Genomic DNA, 27,073 nt, shown 5'->3' on the forward strand with positions numbered 1-27,073 from the left:
CAGTGGCTCCATATCATAATCTTCTTCTTCTGTCTCACTGGAGGCAGGAGTCTGATACTTTGCCAGAGAAGCAGCGATTTGTCTTCTCCCATTGAGGTTTAACTCAAGCGGAAATTGTTTCTGCCTCCAGGAATTGTTTATATCAATGAAACTACAGTGTAACAATCTGCACATATGAAATCCGAGTACTATTACCCTTAAAGACAGCTGTGTGTGAGTTTCCCAGCATGCTCCATCTATGACATCCGTCCCTCAGTAATCTCCTCCACTGTGTGTGCGTGCGTTAGCGTTGGCCTCACGCTGTACCATGTTTCACTGTCAAAACAGAACCAGCTGGAGCGCGAGTGCGAGCAGTTTGCACCTGCAACACCATTTTTCCCGTAATGAAAAACACACCAGTCCCGGAGGGAGAATACAACGGTGTCTTTTTTGCACGGAGACAAGGTTGACCCGGGGATTTACGAGAGTGACAGACTCTGCGGATTGAATCAATGTGCTGATGAGACAGCCCGGGGCGGACACAGTTGTATGAGGTCTTCAGACACACCCTGTTTGTCTTCAGCGATACTTCCCCCTCAGTAAAGCTTTCTCAAATTTATTTCTCTCCTGAGCAGTGTTTTTCTCTTCGTGAGCTTACAGAAATGTGTCCCTCCCGTGCGCCCAGAGAACTCAAACAAGGGTCAACTGTTAATCATTTCTGCCGCAAAAGCCCACATAAGAAGGTGGCAGCCGCCTCAGAAGTGAAGAAACTGGGCAGAAAGTCAGTAGTTTGAATTCTTCGCTTTGCCCGGGAGAATCCGTGTGCAATAAATTGCAATAACTGCCATTGTGTTGCAATTTGAGGAGAGCACAAAACCATTAAGGAACCCCCCCTCCCCTTCAAATTCAGCCAAGTGCTATGCAAGTGTAAACATGTTTAACTGAATAAATGAGAAGCAGGGAGTGTTGATGCGGAGCCCGCCTAAAGAATAGCAACATCGATGAAAGCAGGCTTCCAAACTTGATGTCCCAGCAGGGCCCGCGAGGAAAGTTGCAGGGAATACGACGCGTTGCATTGTTAAGATCCAGTGTTTGCAGGTGGCTCATGCATTTTTCTAGGCCATTGATTTTGGAAATCCAATAGATGGCCACACTCCTCGGGCTCCTCTCTCATTACCAGAGCATCAGCCTTGTTTGATATTCATGGTGGAATATTATGAGAAGATAAATCGTTTAATCTTAGTTTTTATTGAACCCTGTCATGAGTGAGACACTCTCCTCCATCCTGTGGGTGTAGCTGAAGCACTCTGATAGAATGATGGATTAGAAATTAGCCTGTGAGAGAATTTAGCAAAAACACGATCGAAGTCCATCCTCTTGAGTTTCACTGCATGCGCGGTGATTTATTTACAAAAAGAATTTCAATGTCCTGACATTGCACTATTCCAGAACTTATTATGGTATTTGTTAAGAGACAAATACATTATTATTTGAAGCACATGTACTTTATCAAAAACTAAATATTACCTGTCCATAATAGCTAAATGTTTTCTTCATGAAGATGGTTTTTCAATGTTCTTGGTTTTGCCGTCATTTTTAACACTACGCTGAGATCAGATGACTGTAACAGCTTTTTATTGGGTTTTTCTGTTAATGTTTGGGTTTCTGTAGCCGTTTTCTGTACGGATACAATCTCAGGGATGCATACTGACCATTATGCAGCACTTCAGTTTGCTTTCACTTCTTCCCACTGGCTGACATCACTCCTCAATCCACACATTTACAGATGACACAGTTGTGTTTCTTTGCAATAGGCCATCACCGGGGTTGGGGTAATTACTTTAAAAATGTATTCCATTACAATTACTATAACCAACCAATCATTAACCTAATCCAAGTTGAATAATATTAAAGTAACTTAACTTTAACGTAAATTACATAAATTGCTTTGCGTTACTTTTGGATTTAACAACAATATGCAAATAAAGACAACTAAATAAATGAGTACTGATGCATGTGTCCGTCTGTGTCTCTGGCTGCAACATAATCAATGTCATACCTATTTAAGTGCGAGCTACAACTTTTGTTAAGTATGCACACTTTGCATGCATTTTAACACCTGGAGGGCATAACTCTGATGTTGTTCTCCTTTTCTGCTTAACATACTAAATAATCGCAAAATGTTCGAGGCCATTGTGTGAGAGTCGTGTCCTCCAGTGTTGTAATGTGCGAGTACACGTGCATGGTAGTATATCGTTCTTTATTTTAAAATGTATTTTAAAGCGTAATCATGCTCGTTTTACGGTATCTGTAATCTGATTACTTTTCTTTTTAAATGCCATTACGTAACGCCACGTATTCCATGTATTCTGTTACTCCCCAAACCTGGTTGTTGGTAGTCAGAAGCTGCAGTGGGAAGCAATGTATTCACTCCTATGGAAGAGGAAACATGCATTAAAAATCCCCATCTTCAATGATGTCAAGCAACAAAAAAACCGTAAACAAATACCCTTTTGATCAAAGAAGAACTGTACATCTAAATGTTTGTGTGTTTGATCCTTGATGATTTAGGATGCCAGATGTAAAAGCTTTGATTTGCTGGACAAGCGATACTGATTTACCACAAATAGAAGCCCACTAGACCTTTCGTTAGATCGCAATACAATGGATGATTAGTTTAAACAGTCTACGTGGAAGCATCGCAGCCAGTTGGAACTCTATGCTGGTGCTTTAGGGCTATGGGAGGACCTGGTGCAGGAGGAGAGTTACGGTGTTACATTGTTATCTTTTATCTCAGCTGGACGGGGGACAGACAGTGTGCCTGCCAAATGCCTTGAGGGAGCTCTCCCAGTTCAATATTTCATCCTGATAGGGCCCAGTGGTGTGAGAGGGGTCAGCGCAGCGGTAAAGAGCAATGGGAAAATCTGGAGGGAACATTCATACTCGGTGAAAAACACTGGATCTGTGTGAGACAAGTACAAAGGGAGCAGAGGAAGGGGGGGAAAAAAAAAAAGGAAGTGCAGACAAAAAAAAAAGGTCAGGGTTACAGAAAAAATGGGGAGAAGAAATCGAAAAAGAGGTGACAAACAAGAAGTGGTGTCTGGTGCCAGCCTGGTCTCTTGAAATTATGTTACAATACAACAAAACCGCATTGTCAATTATGTTTCTCCCGGATAACGTTTGTCCCATAATACCTAACGGTTCTAATGAAAGCGTGAGAAGTCCACATTGGTTTGGGTGGATGGGAAGGTCAAACAAGCACAGGACTTTCACGTTTGCATCCCAAGTGAAAGCAAAAATTCAATGTTCACTTATTTAAATTTATGTCCGTAACTAAAATAATGTGTAACATACTTATTTTAAGCCAACCTGATGATGCTTTACTAAATCCAACAAAGTGGTTCTGTTTCCTTCACATAACCAATTTGTTTTGCTTGTTTGTATATAAAAGACGTTGAAAGCAAATGAAGTGCAATGTTCGACCTTCCCTACAATAAAACATCCATTTGGCCCATGCAGCACCTGTGTTTATTCATGTGTCTCTTCACCTTCATTTGGCAATTTTATTCCTTAAGTGCCATCACTGAGCAACCTTGCTCCTTCAAAAAAAATAAAGCGATGTGTTCATACGGTGTATTTTGCATTGTTCCGGCTCCTCATCATTCTGTCTTAACTAATTAAACTTAAATAATAAGCAGAAGCTCTACATTTTAGCAAAAAGCTCAAACACACTGACCTGTTTGAGCGTAACGTACGAGACGGATGTCAAGTTATCAAGTGGAAACAGACTTTTCCCCCAAAGTTTGAGGAAAAATCGAATTGATCTTCAGTAACTCAGTTAATACCGAGCGTTTGAAGACAGAAAGCAGATTACGTGAATTTCATTCAAACCACAGACGGTGTGAGTTTCCCCATCCAGTGAAGCACTCAACAATGAAATCTCTCGCGTTTTGCGTTCCCATCTATCAGTCCTCTCTTCCATGCGTGTGCGTGTGTCTGCTAGAGTCATTACACCTAAAGCTGCACAAAATTTGCACGCTTTGGAATACAATTTCCGAATAAATATAACGGGCTCTGAGCTGATTCTTCATTTCGCTCATACATGTCATCCGTTCATCCATCTTTAAAATGAGGCACTCACCCACCTGTTCCCACTTGTACGGTGGGGAGCCCTGAAACTGAGAAAATGTAGTAAAAGAATCGTCAGTCGATAACAAAGAAGCTTCTTATTCTTTACTTTCACAGCCGATCAATTAAGAAGATAAAAACTAAAACTTGAACTCCTTCAATTTCCAATTTTTAGGTCTTGGCACACATTTAATCAATCATATATTTTCCTCTTGCAATATTTACTTTTCCAGTTTTGCAAATATAATGAGCTGGGCGTGTCCATGCATGTCCAGAGCAGCGATTGGAGGTGAAAAGTGTGAAGAAATAAATTTAAATTCACTGCATTTAAATTACTTCACAATATTTTCTCTCTTTGAGTGGTTGTATAACTTATTTGCTGCTACATACCCATTTGCACCACTGTATATTGTATATTTGTGTGTTTTTAACGGTGTGTTGAGTTATTATGTGTCCCGTATTTTACCTTGCTGTACTTCATCCGAAGACAAATAGCCACTGATCTGGACAATAACGTCAATCTAATCCAATCTCATGATTTCAGGTTTAGGCTCCATATTCTGAGAGAACATTACAAACTGACTTTAGTGATTTAACGCAGATGTTTACAGCTGGACTCATCGCTGCATTTTCTATCCGATAAATTCTGTGTAAAGTTCTGTGTTTTTTGTACGAAACACCTGAAAGCCTGACCAATGAAATCCCCCCTTCCCCTCGGATTTGACTTGCTAATTCCTGAAGTCCTTCCCGTGTGGCAACAATCTGATGATGAACTAACGGACTGGGCCAGGCGGCGGAGGTAATTGGGAGACACATAGAGGGGAGGATTACATTTGACAGGTCATTCATCCCACTTTGGCTAATAGTAAGCGGGGCTGGCGGCCGTGAACGGAGCATTTAGACCTCACCGCCGGAGCCCTCGTTGACCAGTCGTTCTCTCTTTCTATATGTATTTTAATAGCTATGAATGTAAATGTTGCTGTTACGGAGTAGATTCCTCAGTACCTAGGGAGCATGTGAAGAGAACACCCAGTATAAACACTACGTGCCTCAGTCATATACATGCATCATATATAGCCCACGTTGTATATAATGGATCAAAACACAGGCGTCTGTTGGACAGGTATGTGCTATCCAGCGGCTCTTTACCTTTGAAAGACATCATTGTAAAGCCTGCAAAACTGCCAGCGCTGCAAATGCGTCCCCTGTTATTCAAAATGTATATGTGCCGCCGGTTTGGCTTATGTCTGGGCCCATTATTTCTCAGAATATTGGAAACATTCTGATTAAATAAGCAGCTGATTTGCTATTTTATATCCCTTGAAGCACATTTAGAGCCGCGTTTTCCTGCAAGATGACGTTGTTTTCTGTAAACTGCCTTAATGCAGCGAGAACACAGCGTATGTTGGACCTGTGTGGACTTAAGATCTAGGTGAAATACAGTTTCAGCAACTGGAGTAGAATCTAGCACTAACTAGTCTGGCTGCTCAAACAGGCAGCAACAGCTGGCTTTGGACAGTTGAAGTGTGAGAATGTGACCCCGGGGGAAGCGGTTCACGCTCCGTCTCCTACCAACAGTCAACGGTTGCTTTTCACCTTGACAGCCATCTCTCCCTAATGTTAGGCTGCTCGCACACCTGCAGTTTGGTTCATTTGGTCTTGACCCAGAAAAAAAAAAAAAGAGAAAATACATTGTTTCCTTTTAGTTCGTGTTCACGTGAGATCAAGTCAAGTGAGGAGTAGAGCCATTTTCTCATAGACTTCTATACAACCAGAGTTTTTACTACCAGAGTTATCAAAATACGGCAGCTCAGTGGCTCTACGTTACGGGGACCAGACGTCCCGGTTTGTCCAGCATCGTCCCGGTTTCAAGCTGGGTGTCCGGAGTCCCGACAAATATCTGTAAAACACTCAAAGGTACCATGTTTTCAACAGTCGCTACGCTAAGGGTAGCCGTCACGACGAAGAGGAAGTCTGTCTTTTCTAAAGCGCTTACTCCTCCAGTAGAGTAGCACCCACATGTTGGATGACGCACGGTGGAAATGTGGATTTTGGGAGAGAAAATATCATTTTTCGTCCGTTATCCATGGTGTTGAAAGGCGCGCTCGGTATGTAGGCCCTCGGTATGGAACCGAGTGGAAATCAAAGTCTCATGCTGCACTTTGTGCTTTAAAGTTGTATATTTATTATGTTCTCTGGCGTCACAAAGAGCTCTTGAATAAATAACTGATCGCGAGCATTATTAGTATTTTTACTGACAGAATTGACAGAAATATATACAGATCGATTATAAGATTGTAAGAACAGTTCAGGATCAGCAGGTAGAAGTTTTATTTTCTGAAATCAGGCTAAAAAAAATCCTGTGGTTGATCCAAAAGGTTATAGGTGAGAGAGCGCCATAGAGGTGATAGATCCCAAAAACATCATTTTTGGAATAATATGAACTTGTTTCTTCTTCAATCCAAACGATGAATTGGTTTCTTCTTTCAGTGTTGCTCACAGGGAGCAGATGTACACCTCTGTAATTTGTTTGACCACATACATTATGTATATGCACTCACATTCATCATGAAAACGTTTGAGTTATAGGCCACTGTTGATGGAAAACCAACATTGTGTGTGTCGCTTGATGATTAACCTAATGCTCACTGGTTTCACCGCTTTTACTGACGTAAACAAACCACGATAGCATCAATAATTAACAATGTAGAGATCTGACGCCTCAGTGAAAAGCAGGTTGTGTCATATGTCGCTGTAAAAAGCAAACATCGTGCTTTTTCAAACTCTCATCACGTCATAGAGCACCGAACACACGTTCAACAGTGAATGTGTGACTTACTGCTCCTTTAAAGACATTTTAATCTCCTCAGAAAGCGCCCAGGCAGCCGAATTAAACCAAAATGTCACGTAATTGATTATTCGATCCTTTTGTTGTGCGTTTTAATGCCAGCTTGTTTGCGTGACGCTAACTCCTTCTGTCACACACAAATACCAGGGACGGCTGGCATGCGAGGCCTCGCGCCACCGAGACAGACAGCGCTCGGTGTGTGTTTCTGTCCCCTTTATCAGGCGTCAGTCGTACGAACCGGCCCGTCTCCACCGGCGTCTCAGCTCATCACTGTCTTGTCCCGTCACATTATCCGGCAGCGCTGAGTGGGGGGAGCGTCAGCGGCGGCGTCTGTGCTGAACTTTGAGACGGACAGGCCTTCTGTGGGCTGTCAGATGGTATCCGGTAAATGACCCGCTTACTCTCCCTCGCTGTCGACACGCTGCCGACGGTCTCCGCTGACGGAGACACATCAGTGCGAATCAAAGACAGACGGGAGAATGGAAGGCGACAGCCACAGACAGAGATCAAAGTGAAAGGAAAAAAAACGGGTTTACTTACGTTTATCACGTCTCCTGAATCTTTGATCAAGTTTTCTCAGAAGGCCAGCGATTACAATCAACCATTAAAATGTCATAGTTTTTCTTTATCGGCACGCTTTAAAATCAAATCAAATTTGTTCCAAATGTTGTAAACACAAAGGCATCAAACCAAGGAACAGAGAAAACACAATAAGACGTCGACGTAGTCATCGTGACGTCACTCGTTGGTTTGTGGACTGATGTTTTCAAGCCTCGAGTTCAGACATTTCGCCGTCTCCATCTTGGATTACGGTCGTCGACATGTTGTTTTTTTGGCAGCCAATGAATGGAAGTGACCATATTTGGAATGCGGAGGCGTGACGTAGAGACGCTGTATACTGGTTAGCTGTTAATCACAGTAAGCCCCGCCCTAAAGCATCCTTCACTTTATGGTCTGTTTGACTCTAAATGGAGCATAATGTACTAAATGAACATCATGCTGTATTGAAGAAGACTTGAAACTAGAGATTGAGACCATAAACTCATGTTTACAATGTTTACTGAGGGAATAAATCAAGAGAGAAGTAGAGTCATCTTCTCATTGACTTCTATACAACCGGAGGAGTCGCCCCCTGATGGTCGTTAGAGAGAATGCAAGTTTCATGACACGCATTGGCTTCACTCGGCAGTACCGGAGTTGCTGGCAGGTTAAAAAAGGGAAATTGTAGATTTAAAATGTGTGAGTTGAAGTGAGATAAACAAGAACTGCAAAAAAAAAAAAAAAAGCAAAACAAATCTGCATTAGACAACATCTCTATAAGCTAAACCACACATACTGGCTGTGCCCTTGACTCCGTGTGTAAGATCCTAAACCCTCCGTGTTTACCTGCAATTGCTTTATCGACAATGTCAAGGTTGTTTATGTGAGTGCAAGACCTGTTCAAAGACACTACAAACATCTCTGTTTCTTTAATTGCAGCTCGGCCGCGTTCACCGTCTGCTCTCTCTGATCGCCGGCTCTCCGGTTACCTCAGCCTCCGGCAAAGAAGCTGTTTTCTAGGCAGACAGCCCATCAGGATGATTGACAAGTGTTAGTGCTGCTGGAACCCAACCAACTGAGGGGGGGGGGGGGGGGGGGGGGAATTGCATATTAGCGCTTAAGGAAGTGATTTTGAAAGATGACACTGAGTTCGGCGTGCACCGCAGGCTTCAGAATCGGGCATGTGTGATGTGCTTTGGCGTGCGTGGGTTGGCTATTGCTGCGCGTGCGCCAACGTGTGCGTCGCGGTACATTTGCTCCGGCGACGTTTCCATCCCTGGCAGGCGTGGCCCATGTGGAGTGTGTGGCTCGGTGGGTGGCTGATGGGAGCGGGAGCTCGGGGAATAACATGTCCCTGGCACCGCAGCTGCTCTCTGCAGACGAGGCCAGAACACATCGCGCTTCAGTGCGGGGAGGGAACGAAACGCTGCATGTCAGGGAGGGGAGGGGGGGGGGGGGATTTCTTAAAAAAGGACACGTGGAAAACGCGCACAGGAGGTGGAATTTCAGCGGTGAATTGTGGGTAAATCAGCCGCCAAGAATAGCGCAGCGGGGATGAATTCAGACCGAGAACTTTCAATCCACTTTATACCCGGTGATTAATGATATTGCCACGCACTTAAGCCTCTCCTGATGATTTTGCAGGATCCTGCCATGTCCTGTGGCCTCATCACCACGGATTCCTTTCACAGCATTTGCACCGGAGTGACGGAGAAATAACATGTTTCAAGCCCAGTGCGTGTTTCTAGTAAGAGGTCATCTGCTCTCTCGTGGCCCAGATGTTTTTAACTGGCGTAAGCTCTCCCAGAGCTCAGGCCCCAGTTTTCCCAGCAGGCTGCAGTGCGTCTGCTTCTCTGCTGTAGTGTGTTTTTTTCCCCCTCTTGCCAGCGAGCCTCGCCAACTCAATGTGTCATCCTCTTCTCCCTTCCCAAAGACTTGGGTGAGATTTACAGTACAAAGGTAGAGTGTTGCATAACTCTTTCTTTTCTCTCCAATTTAGCAACAAAGTGTGTCAGGGCACAGGCAGAGGAGAGTCCTTTGGTAATGTAATGCAGACTTTACAGTGTTTTCCCGGTGATAAAGCTGCACATTTCACCGTACAGTCTATCATTCACATGCATTCCGACTGAGGAAGTGGGTGTTATTTGCTTCTACCTTGTTGACTTTGGCTACACATCTAGTGCAGCGTGTTTCATAATGCTGACTGTGCGCAGCATAGCAGTCAACAAACATTTCGTCGATATAAACTCTGGTGTCTAATAGCGGCCGGTCACCGAGTTTTGCTCGCGACATTAGCTAAATGCTCTGCTGTGTAATATAAATGTTTCATTTTCAGAGACATTTTCTGTAAATTTATTCTCCATTAAAAGCAGATAATGGATCCCAATTTTTTTTCTTTTTTTTTCAACTGTTAAGTAGGTGTGTATTATATCATTCTGCCTTTGAGTGCTGCTGAAGCCGTAAAAGCTTTTATTGTCTCTGGGCATTCATGAGCTATATATACAATTCAGAATAACTGCACATTTTCACTTAAGTGTAACCATTTTTAACAGAACAGGGCTTTGACCTTGCCACAGTTTGTCTTGAATGAATTTATATTGTCTCTGAATTTCATTTTTCAATACATCTAAATGTACCTTGAGAGCAAAACTGAGGGCTTGTTTCTGCCTTAATGCTGCATTTGTTTTTTTTGGCCCCGTACGACAGCGGAACATGCTGCAAACTCAACTTATTATATCCGTATGAAGCTAATATGATGAATGTGTTTGGTAGACAATGGATTACACATTCAGCAGACATGGTGCAACATTAGCATTCATTTGGATTTGTGTTTCCAGTGAACTGATAAATGTTAAGCTCAATATGCATTCTACTTTTTTTTGCTCCGTTTTGGTCTCCACCAACAATTAAATGACACTTTTTGGCCGTAAACACTGTGTGTTCAGCTGACGACTACTTAAAGAATGAGTCAGCTGAAAGCATGTGTGTGTGTGTGTGTGTGTGTGTGTGTGTGTGTGTGTGTGTGTGTGTGTAGCATCTGTTTTGGTTCTGGCAATTTGTGAGTTTGATCCTGGGACATTCTACCAATTGACACTTTAAACCACATACAGTCTCCCTGCAGACCAACACCGTGTTATTCCAGTCCAGTCTCATTCCCACGGGGTCAAATAACTACGTTTTGTCAGGCCCCTCGGAGTCTCACACCGACACACAAGTGACCACAACGTACACTCAATACAAGACGCTCAGAAAGTGTCTGATGACGTACAGTAAAACCCCAAAAAGGCAGAGTGTGGACGGGACAAACAAACACAGGACTTTCCCCCCAGGAGCTGTTCGTGTCCTGTGTGAAACCAACAACTTTGACAACCTTTCACTTTTTACTTGACAAACGTATTTTAAACTTTACAAAATGTTTTTCCCCAAACGCAACAGTTATTGCTAGAATTTACAACATGAACTACGTGTTTACTGCGGCTGCATTGGAGCGTCATAGTTTGACCCAGTGACGCCATTGGGTCTCGATCACTAACGAGTTGAGGTGTTCTGCTAAAATTCATCAGAAATATGAATTTTGCTGCAGAGCTGAAGCGCAATGCCACTCCTCAGAAAACATTTCACGTTGAGTGCCACAGTGGATCATAAGTGTCTGAAAAACACCCACCAAGGACTACTTTGTGACGCTGAGTTTTGTCTGTGAACATAAGCACTGCCATCGATTCATGCGAGACTCCCTCACTGCGCTGACAGCTCAATTGCTGTAATTGTTTCGCAGTGAGAGGAACATTTTATTGTTGGAACATGATTTTAAAAACATGTATGAAAAGTCTTTTCATTTTGACAGAAATTGACTGGATCCATTCTGTGAAAGTGGAACCATTCAAAAATAGTACAGTTATAGCTCACGTTCTGCGAGACGTGGTACACGAAGAGAGAAAGTGATTAAAAACCGGAAGAAAAATATACTTTATTATGCACTACATAGATAGCCTACTTACAGAGTCAAAAATCAGTAATGAGCAACTATTTTATTGCGTTTTCAGGCATTAAATCTGAAGTCAGTCAGAACCATATTGAGAGCCCATAACTCCAGCAACCCATTACAACCCTGCAGTAAATCCACTATATGTCCCTGCTGTCCCTCTTTCCGAGGCTGAACCTGCTTCTGTCTCTGACGGCACCGGTATACTTCATCAGAACCGCTTCTCAGATGGTCGAACAGCTTCGGAAACCTCTTCGATTCCACACCTTTCTGACGTCAGGACACGCAAACACAGGATTCTTGTCCGGGAAACCTCTGTTTATGTTCCGTGCGAAGCTAAAAGTAAACGTCGACATTTTGTCTCATCGGTCTTTAGTCACGCGAGTCGCTAAAGTCACTCTGTTGTGACATCTAACGAATGCTTTCCTTAAGAGACTTCCTGAAAATGTTCGTTGGCGTCCCCTTATTTAAACCGGGCGGCAACATCCGGTTCTGCCGAGTGAAGCCAATGCGGAAGTGTATTCTCACTACTGACCAATAGGGGGCGACTCCTCCGGTTGTATAGAAGTCTAGTCTAAAATGACTCTACTTCTCTCTTGATTTATTCCCTCAGTAAACATTGTAAACATGAGTTTATGGTCTCAATCTCTAGTTTCAAGTCTTCTCCAATACAGCATGATGTTCATTTAGTACATTATGGTCCATTTAGAGTCAAACAGACCATAAAGTGGAGTATGCTTTAGGGCGGGGCTTACTGTGATTGACAGGTTGCTGCCCCTACCAGAGCCGTGTACGGCATCTCTACGTCACTCCTCCGCATTCCAAATGTGGTAACTTCTGTTTATTGGCTGCAAAAAAACAACACGATGGCTGTAATCCAAGATGGCGACGGCAAGTCAAGGCTTCCAAACGGCAGTCCGCAAACCAACGGGTGACGTCACGTTTAGACCTCGTCTACATATATCCAGTTTATGATTCACACCATTGTTACACCCTGTCCCTCTCTGTGACGGCTGAGTCCTCACCCCTCTATCTGAGTCTGTTTTAAGCCTGAACTTGTCTCTTCTGTCTGAACCTGAATCGATTTCTGCCTCTCAATTGGTCTCTGACAGGCTGTTTTGTCTGATCTTGAAAGTGTCTCCTCAGTTAGAACCAGTTGTTGCTTTTCATTCAGTGCCTCTTTTCTTCTTCTCAGTCTGAGCCTATAGCTTGCCTCTCAGCCTGCGTACGTGCCAGGAATCAGCCTGTCCTTCTATCAGAGCCTGCAACCACTTCATACCCATGTCGTGTTTCCTTAGCAGAGCTCGCTTCTTCTTCTAAAGGCCGTGACAAGTGTTGAGCCGCTGGTGAGCGTATGCGGCCCCGGCTTTTCTGGCGTGTCCAACGCCGTTGGCTTTTTCGGCCGATTGAGCGAATTGTTTCATCAACCGAGCCCGTCGTTGACGTAAATCCTTCCGTCTGGCTATTTTAGCTTCAGCGAATCGGTGCGCGAGAAGAGAAGCGAGGGGAGCAAGCAAAGGACTGAGGCCAAGGGGCAACACACCGAAGGCTGTTCTCTCTTTTCTCATCTACGTCTCATTCCAGCACACAAATATTTTCGACACGGCCGTCTGGATTGAGGCTATGTGGTGAGCGAGAGTGGTGAGGGAATGGTCGGCAAACGCTGCCGTGTTTCATGTGTGTATCGTAACAACGGCCTTTGCGTCCGCAGTCAAAGGTCATCTGGTTTCCCCCTTTTTGAACGAACGAGCGAATGAAGTTATTTCCTCCCACACGGGCGCAAGAATGAACGCGCTAGTTGGCTGTAGCCTTCGCGGTGTTCACGACAAAAGCAGTTGGACTTCACCGACGCTAGCTCTCTGACGTCGGTTTGGTGCGTCACCATCCAGTCCGTAGAGCGTGGCTTCTGCACCGCCTCTCTCTTCCACCTTTCTTCAGCCTCTTTCTTTTCCTTCTCCGACTCGTGTCTTTTCTGGAAATTTCCGTTCCGTGTTTTGACGTCACTAGTTGCCCTCTCGCGAGGTTAACCTCCTCTAGAGATCACCTGACCTTCGTCACCTGCTCCTCATTCAGTCCCGTCACAGTGTGGACACTGAGACCGGTTTTCGGCCGTTCTTTGGCAGATCGCGTGTGTTTTTCCAAGCCACGGTAGCGTTCCAGGCGTTGCTGTCACCTGCGCCCGATTACTCGCCTTCCTGCCTCGGCCCCTTTGGGAATCGTTTCAGCTGGTTTTTACTACCGACACTTTATACCGTACCGCCATGATTACTGATACTTTGTAAGGATTAGTAGTTTTCCACTTTTGTTCCAGAGGTGAATATCTCAGGAAACTTTTCTTACCACCTCTGCACACAAACACTTTTGAAATAACACAAATATAATGAAAACAGCCTCGGTTCAGCCAAAAACAGCGTCCGCAGAAAGCGACAGCGTAGCGTTGTTGTGCCTACCTTCTGCAGCACAATTGTCAAGGCGGATTAATCCTCCCACACACTGCCGGCACCTTTCCTCCTTCTGTAGCCAAGTGGTGCCTATTGAGACACTTTTCACTGCGAGGCAGATGTGTTTGTTCATTCCTCAAAGCCCTGTCACCACACAGAGGGAGGCAGGCAGCGTGCAGCAATGCAGCAGCATGCCCGCTCCTAGTTAGAGTCTAAAGGATGAAAACGTATGTGCTTGTTGTGCTGGTTCTGTTTTCATGTTTATGTGTACGTGTTTTGTCAAAGGAAAAAAAAATCTTCTGTTTGGCTTGCTTGCGCGAGTGTTTTCGGATTCAACAAAACTCTCTCGACTGCACGATAGTAAATCGATGGTTTATCATTCGCGGGCAAGTTTGATTTGCATAAATGTTCCCTAAGATTAAAAACAGGAATGAGGAATCCACTCCTGCCGTCGGAAATCTGAGGACATAAAATCATAACACACTTAGCATTGTAAGTAGTTCAAATAGGGGACCAGGAAACAAAAATCAATACGTTTGACAACTATTTGTCATTAAGTGCAGCGCTGTATTGTGACAGAAATACAAAAGGAATGGTTGACAGTGCAGTAGTCCATGACTTTATGTGGGGCTTTTACATGTAAATTAACATTTATTACATTCAAGCTATTGCTAAACGAGTTCACACACTAACGATTCATCCTACTGCCGCCCGGGACACGCTCCCTGTTCGTCACAGTACACCGGGGTTGTGCTGTTTGTGGTGACTTTCCTTCGCTTTCCTTCCTTCACATGCAATTTACTTTTGTTCTTTTTTTTTTTTTTTATCTGGAGCATCCAGTCCAGAAACAGTTCCAATAGGCCTTATCTATAAATTGCGTAAAAAGAGCGAATTGGTGCGTACATGAACGCTCCCGACCGTTCTCGCTGCCATTTTCCACCTCGCCTTATCTCGAATATGTAAACAAGCCATTTTGAAGGGATACACGATTGATAAACTTTGTCCGATACACAGTTTTTTTTAAAACATACACACGTTATGTACTTTATAAATGAGGCCAAATAAATGCATTTAGGCGGCGATAACAGGCTCTCGTTTTTTTTCCTCTCATCAGTAAAACAAACATTATGCACGCTAGCCTCTCCTGCTAGACTCAATGTTATAAGAAGGCTACAACTATCAGGACAACACAGCATTGAAGCGCCCTTATGTGGCTCAAAGGTGTTCTTCAGATACACAATTCTGCATATTTATCAAGCAACCCTAATAAAACCTCCTGAGGGTCCGGACCTGGACTTTGGGAACGACTGGTCTGGTCGATGATGTTATGATCACCGTTCCTAGCCAGTCATAAACTTTATAAATTGCCAAAATATGCAGATGAAACCATTCCAAGTGCAAAATATGCATATATCAAACCTCTCGGTGAATTGACGAGCCACGATGAATACGATATTATGAACAGAATATACATTTTGCACACAGTTAATCTTTTATTTTTACTCAAGTGAATTCATTTATGTAACATTCGATCTCCATCTTTAACAAATATGTTTGTTGCTCGCATGAGGCTCAATGAACGTCTCTTGCCACAGCTTGATATTGCTCGCGCCTCCATAGAACTCGGCTGGCCTCCAAAACCAGCATTAGCCGACGTACAGTATCTCTTCACTGCAATGCAAACAATGAATTCATTTGTTCGGAGGCAACTCAACCACTGCAGCTTGTCGCCAGAGCTCTTTCTCAAAAAAGAATCGTGTCATTTGCTCGGCACTCGTGCGTCACTTGGTTGGATCCGCGAGCCTCGTGTCAGGTGGACAGCGGAGCGGTGGAGCGCTTGTGCGCAGCGACGGCTTCTCCTCTGATCCACCGCGGCTTGAATCGTACCTCATTTGTTTCGTCGCTTTTGAGAAAAGCCTTTTTTTTTGCTTAACACAAAGGCGTCAGCCTCGCGCGTGCGATTCTTGTTTTGTTTTTTTTTTACGCTGCTTTGATCATTTAATGAGCTGTGAGCAATAAACTCAACAATGAAGAAGTACTTCACCAAAAACAAAAGTATGGTTTGTTCATGTGGGGTTTTTTTTTTTTTGGGCAGCAAACAAACACTGTAACATGAACACAGACTGTGACTTCACAGAAGACACTCGTTCGGTTAATTTCGCTGTTGGTTTTAGTCTCTTCTAGGGAAATGGTGATGATAAAGAGGTGCAATGATGCCAGTAGTGTCCCCCAAGTGCTCATTTGATTACAGTGAAGTCCACGCAGTCAAACACCCGTAGTGTGTCTTGAGTGTTTATGTCTGAGCCACAAAGATGAATGGCCGGGGTTTCTAAAAAAAAAAAAAAAGAAAAAGCTCCAGGCAGCACCGTCTTCACTTCACAGCCCAGTGAGTGATGGACGACCGAAGGTGATTCACAGGTCAGCTTGAGCAACTCTTTTAATTAGCCGTCTCTCCGTGTGTCTCCCTCCGGTCTCCAGATGGACCCCGTGCAGAAAGCCGTCCTCCATCACACCCTCGGCCTCCCTCCCACCGCAAAGAGGAGGCACGTCTCCTGCAGCGTTTGCCAGCTGAGGTTCAACTCGCAGGTGAGCAACTTTTTTTCTTCTGAAGAGGAGCGAAAGTTCAAAAGTCACAGAGTGCAATAAACAGGAAGCGACCCGCCTGACCACTTTACAAACTATAAAGAATGTATTGAATTTACTCAACTCGTTAGTCGTTAGGAGTTCCAGTCTTTTGTGGGTTTCAGCTCATCTTGAGTTGTGTCCATCCAGCGATGGAGCATTTCAAATTTAAACAGCGTTGAACACCATTTGGATCACCTTTTGGTCTGACCTATGCATTTTTAAATGAGGTCAGCTGAACTGTAGTATAGGAACTGATTTGTAGGCAGCAGCAACCATCTTACCAAGCAGTGAATGACTAAAACATGATTCCAGTTTGACCCTTTGCTAAGTCCCGCTCAGCTAACGCAGACAACTCTTTTGCTACAGACAGCTATCATCAACACGCTGTATTGTATTTATAGAAACAATGCACAGATTATACGATAAAATAAGATAACAAGTCACGCAAATTAAGTGGGACATACTGTATATGAATAATAAGCAAATAAACGCTGATATAGAGGTTCATGCAACGGATTTGCTCTGTAGCTGAAAGGGGACAGAGATTAGTTGAGTCACTGGAAGATTTCACTCCAAAGAAGAGCTGAAATACAGTCCATATATTCAGTCTTCTGTAGGTGTTGAGAGAGAATCAGACGAAAGGTTGATAGAGAATCGCACATTTTTCTAGCTTCTATTTTGCTGAGGTTTTATCTTTGTCCGATGCACCGAGAGATGCGAGGAAGAATTAATCATGATGTCAGAAGGTGAAAGAAAAGCAGCAGCACTTTCTCATCAGCACAGCCATCTCTGAACAACACCTTTCACAGACATTCGGTGGTATAAGAAAAATCTCTTAAACCATCTTCGTTACAGATGTATAAATGGTTCTTTGTTGTGACTTTTTTATCATATCCCAAGAGCCTTGACAATATAGGGAGAGTCTGTTTTTTATCTGTATTCTGATTCATTTCTCGTGTTTGGCCTCTCACTCACCCCTCCTCTTCTTTCTTTAAACACTATCACGTAGGTGTGTTAGAGAGAATGAACCATTTAACCGGGTTATCGTTGCAGCAAGGCACTAATATCGGATTACGGTTAATGATCGGTTAACGAGTGACGGCTATCTGTCAGAAAATTTTCAAAAAAATCAAAATTTTTCGCTACATATGTACTGGACTTGTCAGTGCTCTCTGGTGGACAAACTGTAACAGTGACTGTGATGAATTACCTCAATCATATTTTTGACATTTCCGTTTTGCAATTTGTTGTTATACCTGCGATAAGGTAATATATAACAGATATATAGCGTGCTGCAGGAATGAGTGTTCGTTTTTTTGAATGGGTTTTTGGCTCGTGGTTTACACCAGCTTTAGAGATTTTAACATTTTGCACTACGATATAAACTACGTCAGTAAATACCGCTTTTGGGAATTTTGAAGCTTTTTCGTGTCTTAAAAAAAAACCCGGTTACAATCGGCTTCACAAAAGTTTATCATTTGTGAAGATTGTCTCGCTAAACAAATTCGTGAAAGTGTCGGATCTTATTTTCTGCATTAATCCCAAATCTAATGGAATATTCCCATTGTACTTTTGACGAGGGAACCAGTGCGACGCTAACTTCCTGGTTGTCCTACTAAAATACATCATCGCTGCAGAACTCTTTTGTTCTGGACCTTAAAACTGGCGTTATGTTCCTGCAGTCAATTCCTGAGTTTCTCAAACTGTTGCCTTGGTTCTAGTGGTTACACCTAACTGTGGCTGTACTGATGTGTTAAATGACCAATTGCACACAAAACAAAACATTTTATAATGTCAATGGAACACATCAGTGAGCTGCCTGTAGAAAAGCCATTCACGTTGAAACGAATGCGCCATTAGCTTCTGACGATAAAACAACGGATGGAGTCGAGTACAAACGCTTTGTTCTGAGCCGTTGAACAGTTTAATGTCTAAAAAGGGTGCTTTTATTGTGAAAGCGTCTTCCTCTTCTTACTGCATTGCATTCATCCTAACTTAGGCTCGTGATTAGCTCATGATAGCAGGATTATTGATGTCTGGTTTCAATATAAGGCCTCATGTGAGCAAAATAGATTCCAGGGAAGGAGATCTTGTTACCAAGTTGAACACAAAGAGTTCCTACAGTCATTAGCTCATACGTGCACTCTGCCATACAGTAATGAAATGCATTGCACTAATACTAGCTTGCTGAATCATACCAATGGACCAGCAGATGGGTTTCGATTCCCCATGCGCTCAATTTCCATACCATTTCAAAAGTAATCAAAATATTTGAAAGGAAAATCACCGGCGCTGCTGCATGTCGTTAAATCAGTAGCATCCCTAAATAGCAATGTCATCGCTCTTTCATTAAAGGAGTAATCAATCTATTTCCCACGCCGACTGTGTCGGCGATTACTCAGGATGAGGTTATTATGTTTTACATGTGGAAATCTATCTCAGTGTATATTTACTGTTCATCAGCTGTTTATTTTAAGGCTTCATTAGGGACACCGACTCTGTGTTTACCTGTCAATCAACAGGTAGTACTGTGTTGAGCTGGGAGGTCTCAAATACCCTCAGGGCGTGTGCGTGTGCGTGTGTGTGTGTGTGTGTGTGTGTGTGTGTGTGTGTGTTTTTATTCCTCTCTTTGTTTTGAAACTACAGCAGAAGAGTATATCCATTTTTCTGGAGAGAGAGATGAGAGAGATGATGGGCGAGCAGGAAGCCTGTGGTGTTCTGCTAAAAAAAATGGATCCGAGCTGCTCTGTTGGGAAAGTCTGTGTGTAAACCAGTCAATGACCTGAAGATCAAAAGATTCCTCGTCAGTTTCTGCTTCACTAGATGCAGTCACGATATGAGACGAGATCCTAAACTGGACTCAAGTCTGTAATTTGTTGACAGTGAGTGAGTCACTGATCTACTCCCTCAACAGGGACCGCTGTGTAACCTGTTTACATTTGATGCATTTACAGCACTTCCGTTTGCTCTTTAACTGCCGTTTTTACAAGCTCAGTCTTTGTAGAGCATTTGAGGAACTCAAAGAACATCCCCTATCCACTGAAGGAAGCAACGGACTGTAAAAGTCGTACTTCCAGCAAGCAGTCCGGCTCAGTTCGTCACACATTAGAACGTTGATGATGTCACTGCAGTGTCACGCGGGGTGTTGCTTTGGTGACCGGCAGACTCCAGCGGAACAACAATAAGACGAAAGGACCTGATGTCAAAAAGTTGTGTTAAGTCGAGCAGAGCGGTGCCCTGCAGTGGAAACATGGGCTTAAAAAAAGAAAAGAAAAAAAAAAGGTAGTGCTTTCTGATGTCCAGGAAACTATCAGGGCTGACGGGTCAAACACAATCCTCAAGCTTCCTTCAATTTAAAGATGCCGTCACACTGTAGGGTCGATCAGAAACTAGATAATACGTGGTCCCGGACAGTCACACTGGAGTGGCGATTTTACAATCTGTACGGCATTCGAAGTCCTCTGGACCCTCGTATCGGAAAAGGAAAAACTCCCCAAAAGGACCCTTTAAATAGGGACAATAAGGAAGAAACCTCAAGGAGAGAATCTTAGGAGGGATCCCTCTCCAAGGATGGGCAAGTAAGGAATAATGACATAATGTGCACGAGGAAAAGTGACATAAATATTGTTTTAAGACTCGAGAAACAGGAGCTTAGGGGAGAAGTCCAAACCCGGCGCCATTCATTGGTGTGATTTGGGTGTGAATGTTGGATCTTTGGTTAAATTATTAAAATGATCAGACAAAGCTTCCTCCTCCTAATCTGACATCAGAAAGGTGTGTGTGTGTGTGTGTGTGTGTGTGTGTGTGTGTGTGTGTGTGTAGGGGTGGGTGTTTCAAAAGCTAATCAACCATCAGACCAGGCAGCTCTGAAGAACCATCCTGGCAGTTTAAACAAGCACTGCATGCCACTGTTATCAAAGACGAGGAGTAGAAACGAAGTTCTGTGGAGTTTTGACTACAATAGAAATCCAAAGAAAGAGAGATAAAAAGAAAAGGAGAGTGTGAACGAGATGAGACAAAACTTAATTAGAATCTAAACCACCAAAAAGGGCCTCACTGAAATGAGATATCAACAAACAGGGTAATTTAAAAGCAACGGTGTAACAGCAGGACATCTACGATAAAGGACAGAAAAAGAAATGAAATGTCTTTCAAATAAATGCACACAATGAATTTATCACAAAACAGATACGACTGATAATAACTTTCTTTCTGTTTCTTTGTAGTTAGAGCAGAAATGAACACAATGACGTGTTTCCTTGTGAGTTTCGGCAATAAAATAAACATAAATGTAATTGTTTGACATTATTTAAGACATTGTGTTTTATCAACTTGATTCTTAAAATACTTTCCCTATTTTTTTTTTTAGGAGAACTGGTTACAAACACAGCTCTAAACTCATTATACGTTTTAGAAGTCTTCCTCTGAAAACGAACCGTTTCAGCTGTAAAAAAAAAAAAAACGGTGAAATGCAATTGATCTGCTCCATAACTCTGACAGCTGTTTTTAAGCAGCATTAATCTCTCCTAATCCCCAAATAAATTCACGGAGATTTTTGTTATTGGAGTTTTTAACAGCAGTTTATTAATAAATGTCTAGCAGGGAGGTTTCAGATTCGCCTCTTGTGGCTCCTTAAGTTTGTGGATTATTTGTTCGATTCCAATGAATTTAGATGAATTTAGACGACGCCTCCTGATGTTCACCGGTGCCGTGACTCTGGTTTTTGGCTTCCTGGGCTGCTGTGGGGCAGCCAAGGAGAACCGCTGCCTGCTGGTCCTGTTCTTCAAGGGCCTGCTCGGGATGTTCCTCATGCTGCTGGTCTTTGTGGTGGCGCTGGGAGCCGTTTAAAAAAAAAAAACGCAGCAGAAGGTGGAAAGGTCCGGGTTCTGTTGTGGTTTCTTTTCTTCACCGGGGCAACTCGGACGGCGGTGCCCGACTCTTGTAACTGCACAGACACCTCCAGAAGCTGCACAGCTTTGGACGGACGGGGGATCTACTCGACACGATGGCGTACATCGTGACGTGGTTGCACAGAGTGTCAGACGAACTCATGTGGATCGCCTTTGCGTCTGGCATCCTGATGATTCTGGGCATGGTTTTCTCAATGGTCCTGATCCGTCAGCTTAGTAATGGGAGGAAGAGCATCTTTTAAAAATGTTCATCACAAGGCCTGAGGTTCACAGGTCTTGAATAAAGGTCACCATGTTGGCGTTAGATGCATTAGAACTGGTGGTAAACTCTTTTTTTAATGTTTGATTTCAACTATGAATTGCATATTAAACAATTTTTTGACAATGAAAAAGCTTTTGTAGCAGGACTTTGTTGGGCCCTCAACAGATCTTTTTTGTTTTTAGGCAAAATGAGTTATCGTTTAACACTACCTAAAAGTTACAAATACAGATTTAATACTATATAACTTCAGTTGTATAAATCTGGCTATCCGGCAAAAGTCCACACACTCAGAAACGTCGCTAATGAATTTCGGGCCCTTGTCTGCTCAGAGTTGAGTTTTTTTCAACTCAAGTTGTTCATGTTGCTCCTGCAACGTGAGGCGCATGCAGCAGACCGTGCTGCTAAATGATGGATGAATGATGCTCCTGTCTGATCGGGGCCTTCATCATCTTGTGACCCCTCATATTTGTCTCGTGACCCTTTGGAGGGGCCTGACCCCCAAGCTACGAGCGAACTACTGCAACTACTAACTGCATATGAAGTAGTTCAAACTAGCTCCATCTCCATTTTGCTGCAGTTCTTGTCATACTTTCAGTTCGTTTTCCTGACTTCTGGTTCCATGCTGGCTGAATTCAAACCGACTGGTGTTTGCGTTCACATCCCAGCATTTGTACACACCAATGGAGGCGGGATTTGGACTTTATTGAGGGAAAATATAAATATATTCAGTTGGTTGCAGCCCAGTGCTGGAGGGAGATATATTTAAAGATTGTTTATTTCCGTTTGGTTCGGCAGCAGCACATTTGACTCACACAATGAATCAGGTTGTCCCCCATGGTACCTGATGTAACCTCCCCCCCCCCCACAGGCGCTGGTTCTTTGTTTGTTTGTAAATGGGGACAGTATGCTGGGGTCTTAAGTTATCCACAAGGAATGTGGGTGGGGGAGTTTTTGAGATATTGTAGGAACAACCAGGAGGACCGTCGAGAGAAAAAACATCATAAAATCTGCATCACTAAAGTATCATTTACATTTTCAGCTGCCCTTAAAAACCCTGTCCTTCCATAATACAACTGGCTGCGAGCCTCAGCATGGGGAATGTAGGTCGTAAAGATTTATGACCGACTAAAAATGGTGCACGAACTCCACAAATAAAAGTGGGAGACAACTCCAGCTCCATGAATTAATAACAAAATGGAGTAAACTGTGCCACAACTGTTTGGCTTTGGAGATTCTTTTATTTGAACATTAAATTAATGAGTATTTTGTTGGATGCATAATGAGAAGCAGGAGTCAATGGCAACTGAAAACACACACACAGCTGTAACATTTGTAAACTTTCCTACGTTTTGAGCCTTCGGTCTGTTCTGAACAAAACATTCTGTTGTTTATGGAAGATATTGATCACAATCTTGTTTGAATCATGTTGAGTTAATTTAATTATGAAACCAGAACATGTTCTAGAACAACCACCCCTCCCTGTCTTAATACCTCAACTATTCCCTTTTTTTCCCAGCAAACCAATGACCGGTTTGATGTTGTAACTAAATTGTCAAATGTATGATTTTTCAGGGAGTTTTTGCTCAGATTTCTGTACAAAGCTTTCATTCATTTCAACCAAACATTTCAAGTTGCTTAGTCAGAACCTTGGATGACTGCAGAGACTCAGAGACTATTCGCAGTATTTAAGGTAGCTGCACTTGAATGTTTTGTCTTGAAGACCTTATCCAGATGAATTACTTCAATACAACACGGAGGACGTTTGATGAATCCCACAACAACAACAAAAAAAGACAACCATCTTTTTCGAACATGCAGATGATGAACCTATAAACTACACTGTTGCAATGATCTGATAATTGAGCCACTGGGATGTAAAAGCAAACATTTGAAGCTTCCCTCCTCATTTCCGGTGATTCTTTTCACTCGTCTTTTTGACTCGGTTAACTCTGGAGGGAAATATCGGTCTCTTTAGCCATTAAATGCTCCGCTATGTTCACCAGCTAGCTGCTAATTGTCAGACATTTACACGTAAGTGTGCGCAGTTTTGCACCGGCAGTACGGCAGAGTGCAATAGCTTGTCAAGCTATGCAAGGGCATTATCCACCAAAGATCGCCATTAATCAAATGGACTTTCCATTTGTGCGCCGTCAGTGCTGTCAGTGCTGTTATAACCACGTTATCTGTGCGCATATATCTGATGACGTCAGCTGTAAAAGGGTATTTTAGAGCGTTCTCACTGGAAACATGAACAAAAAAAGTTGATGTTGAAATTCATTATCACTCAAAAGCTCAAATATTGCTAAATACTGAGGTCCCAGGAGCACACATAAATAAATCTGTCACGTAAAAGGACAAAAAAAAAATCAATATTTGGCAGAAAATAAAAAATTATAGCATTGTACTTTTCTGCAAACCACGGATAAATATAATTTGGACATTCTTTAATTAGGTCAGAGTAAGTGATGCCGTATGTCTAAAGATCCGTGTGTTGACTTTGCAATTGTAACGTAAACATTGTTAGGCTGCGTTAACGTTGCGCTGTTGCGCAATGTTTTTTGCGTTAAATTATAACCCAAGTACTTTTTGTTGCCTTAATCACGCCAATCGTTTCACAAATTTAACAACGTGGCAACGTTTGCTTCTGCAAAGATATTCATGAGACAGATTTATCAAATGTACTTTTGGTTCATAAACATTGACAGTCAGAGTATCCCGTGGTTTGCATAAAAAAACTTTCAATGTCTAAATTTCTTCTGGCGACATATATTTAGCAAATATGTCAATGGTGGACTAAGCTACATCTACATTTTAGCAGACACTCTCATATACATTGTCAAATCGGGTAATCTTGCTTATGTCTGTTGATGGATACATGGTGATTTTAAACTGTGACCTTTTTGGTTTCCAGACAGCTTCTATAAATCCTATAAAAAAAAACAACCTCCGACTATGATTTGTTTAATGTCTTTTCCACCTCACAGAGCACCTGCAAGGAAAACAAATGGTATCCCTCTCAGTGTTAATCATGCGTGTGTCAAACTTGGAATTCAAGCAATTCTTCCACTTCATTTCTCAAATGAAAGATGGATCATTGGTGTAGTCGCATTAAACACACATCCACATCACCCGAGTCTCCTGACAAAAAAAAATCTGTTATGTCTTTGATACCTGGACAGAGTGATGAATGTGAGTCAAAATGAATAGTTTCATGCCAGAACAAGATGTGCACTCAGTTTGAAAAAGATGACACCTTATCCAGGAATGGTTTCTAGGATGAAGGGAAAAAGTTTAAGGTAACTCAGCAATTTCAAAACCGTTGCCGACAAACTGACTGAGCTATAGAAACTTTATTCCCTTCGTATAATGAAACCTCTTTATTTTAAGCTATCACATACACACTCTAGAAAGTTGGCAATCAATATTCTAATGAAATAAGGTCAATTTGACTGATCTTATTTTCTTACAATTATAGCAATAACTGGTTCCAGTGGTGGAATGTAACTAGGTAATTTACTCAAGTATTGTACTTTAGTTGTCTGTTGTTTTTTTTTTACATACAACACATATGATATGATGCAGTAATAATCTACACAGTAGTATGCAATGACTCTGAACTTGACTCCACATTGCTACAAGATTAAAAACCATTTGATAGTGATAAAAACAGAATATAATATTCTGCAGAGCGGCTAGTTCACGACCGCTAGTTCAGCCGTCGCCATGTTGAGAGCTCTATGCGGAGACCTTTGAGCGTCTCGGAGTCTCAGTACTTCTAGTGACACTAATTGCTGAAGAAGAACAGAAAGGAAACGGCACTAATGTTTTGCTTACAAGGTGGAGTACCTGGAATGGTCTCTTTGTCCCAGCAGTCTTTAGTGAATCTCCCCACTGAGGCCCATCAATAACGATGCTAACAAATGTCTTTTGGGAATGCATGGTTGGCATACTTATTTATTCCAAAAGGCAATTGCGTCCCTCCTGATACCTTCCTTCCTGCCACAGGCAAAGGATTGCGGGGATGGTGTGCAGAAGTAAACAAGGACAGCTCAAAGTCTTCGCATACATCCCACCTCTGTGTGCCTCGGTGAATGTTTAGTGAAGGTGAATCTCAGCGGCGCTTCGTGTTCAGATTTTAAAGCAAACAGCCACTCCAAAAATGATACACGGGTCAGACAAATTTCTCAATCAGTGACATGCAGATGTTAATAAATCATTTGTGTCATAGTCACTCTAAATTGTCTTTTTTTTTGTTTATAGTTTGTAGCCAGAGACATTTTAAATCTCAACAGCTATTTTTGACTGATGTCAAGAGACGTTAGCAAAAAGGCATCAAGGCATTCTACAGAAGTTTGTTGTTGTTTAACAGTTATTTTTGATTAAAAAAAATGCTGCATTTACGGATATATAGTCTTTCCAGTACACAAAAAAAAAACATGAAATCATTACCCCAATACATCCAAAAAGTAAAGCACTTAAATTACTTAGAAAAACCAATCACATGGCTGTGTCACTTGTTTTGTAGGATAAAACATGTTTTTTCTTCAAATGTTTACACTTTTCACAGGACTGCATCAACTGTCCCTTGCTAATTATGCTTTGTGTGCTTCATTGACCGCGTTCCTCTAGTTTTCATACTGCATTTCGTCCTTGGCTCTCTGTGTTCTGCTGCTCCCCCGGCGATATACTGAGCCTGCTATTCGTTCTCCCCACAGAGCCAGGCCTTGGCCCACTACAAGGGCACCAAACACGCCAAGAAGCTAAAAGCCCTGGACGCTCCGAAGAGTAAGCTCAAAGGCTCAGCGGTCACCAAGGAAACCTCCAACCAGGAGACCGCCAAGGGCGTCAACACCTCGCAGGTCCTCAACGGCACCGACAGGAAAGGTTTGTGTTCTCCTGCTAGCTGCACATTCCCCAACACATGTTCTTTGTTGTTTTCGTTTTGTAGCTGCTGCCCTTCTGTTGAGAATAAATATAAAAACCCACTTTTTCTGGCAATTTTAATCCAATCACTTTAGGTGTTGGACGGACTCACTGTTGATTATATCTAGCATGTGTTGGCTGCTCGGCCATGTGGCTGGCTACTGACTCATATATTGAATTTTTAGAGTTCAGAGATCTCTGCAGGACACACAGGGCAGCCAGGCAGTCAACAAAAAAAAAAAAAAGTATGCTTCAAACTGGATGCCGGTCAGACCATCTAATTTTCACGCTCAGACAGACAACAGCGCCATGTGAAAAACGTGGCTCCGTTATTCACCGGAGTGAGACCACATCATCGAGGGAGCGGCGAAATAAAGGGCTGTTTTCAGTCACTAAAGTGTCTTAAACCCCATCTCTCTGACAGCAGAATTAAAG

The 27,073-nt window shown here is 42.7% G+C and overlaps 1 protein-coding gene across 1 annotated transcript in view; it reads left to right on the forward strand.

Annotated features, from left to right (window-relative positions):
• The window catches only part of LOC137880235 (zinc finger protein 385D-like), a gene marked incomplete at its 3' end in the record, with an annotated part of 46,080 nt that extends 19,442 nt beyond the window's left edge, over nucleotides 1-26,638 (forward strand). Inside the window, exons 3-4 of the mRNA XM_068721462.1 lie at nucleotides 16,397-16,504; nucleotides 26,431-26,638. Of these exons, the coding sequence (XP_068577563.1) occupies nucleotides 16,397-16,504; nucleotides 26,431-26,638 (316 nt within the window). The remainder of the gene's footprint in view (nucleotides 1-16,396; nucleotides 16,505-26,430) is intronic.
• Between the last annotated feature and the right edge of the window lie 435 nt (nucleotides 26,639-27,073).

The sequence above is a fragment of the Cebidichthys violaceus genome, unplaced genomic scaffold, assembly GCF_023349555.1.
Source record: "Cebidichthys violaceus isolate CVI_PGR_0920_01 unplaced genomic scaffold, fCebVio1.0.p SCAF_278, whole genome shotgun sequence".
Classification (NCBI taxonomy): Eukaryota; Metazoa; Chordata; class Actinopteri; order Perciformes; family Stichaeidae; genus Cebidichthys; species Cebidichthys violaceus.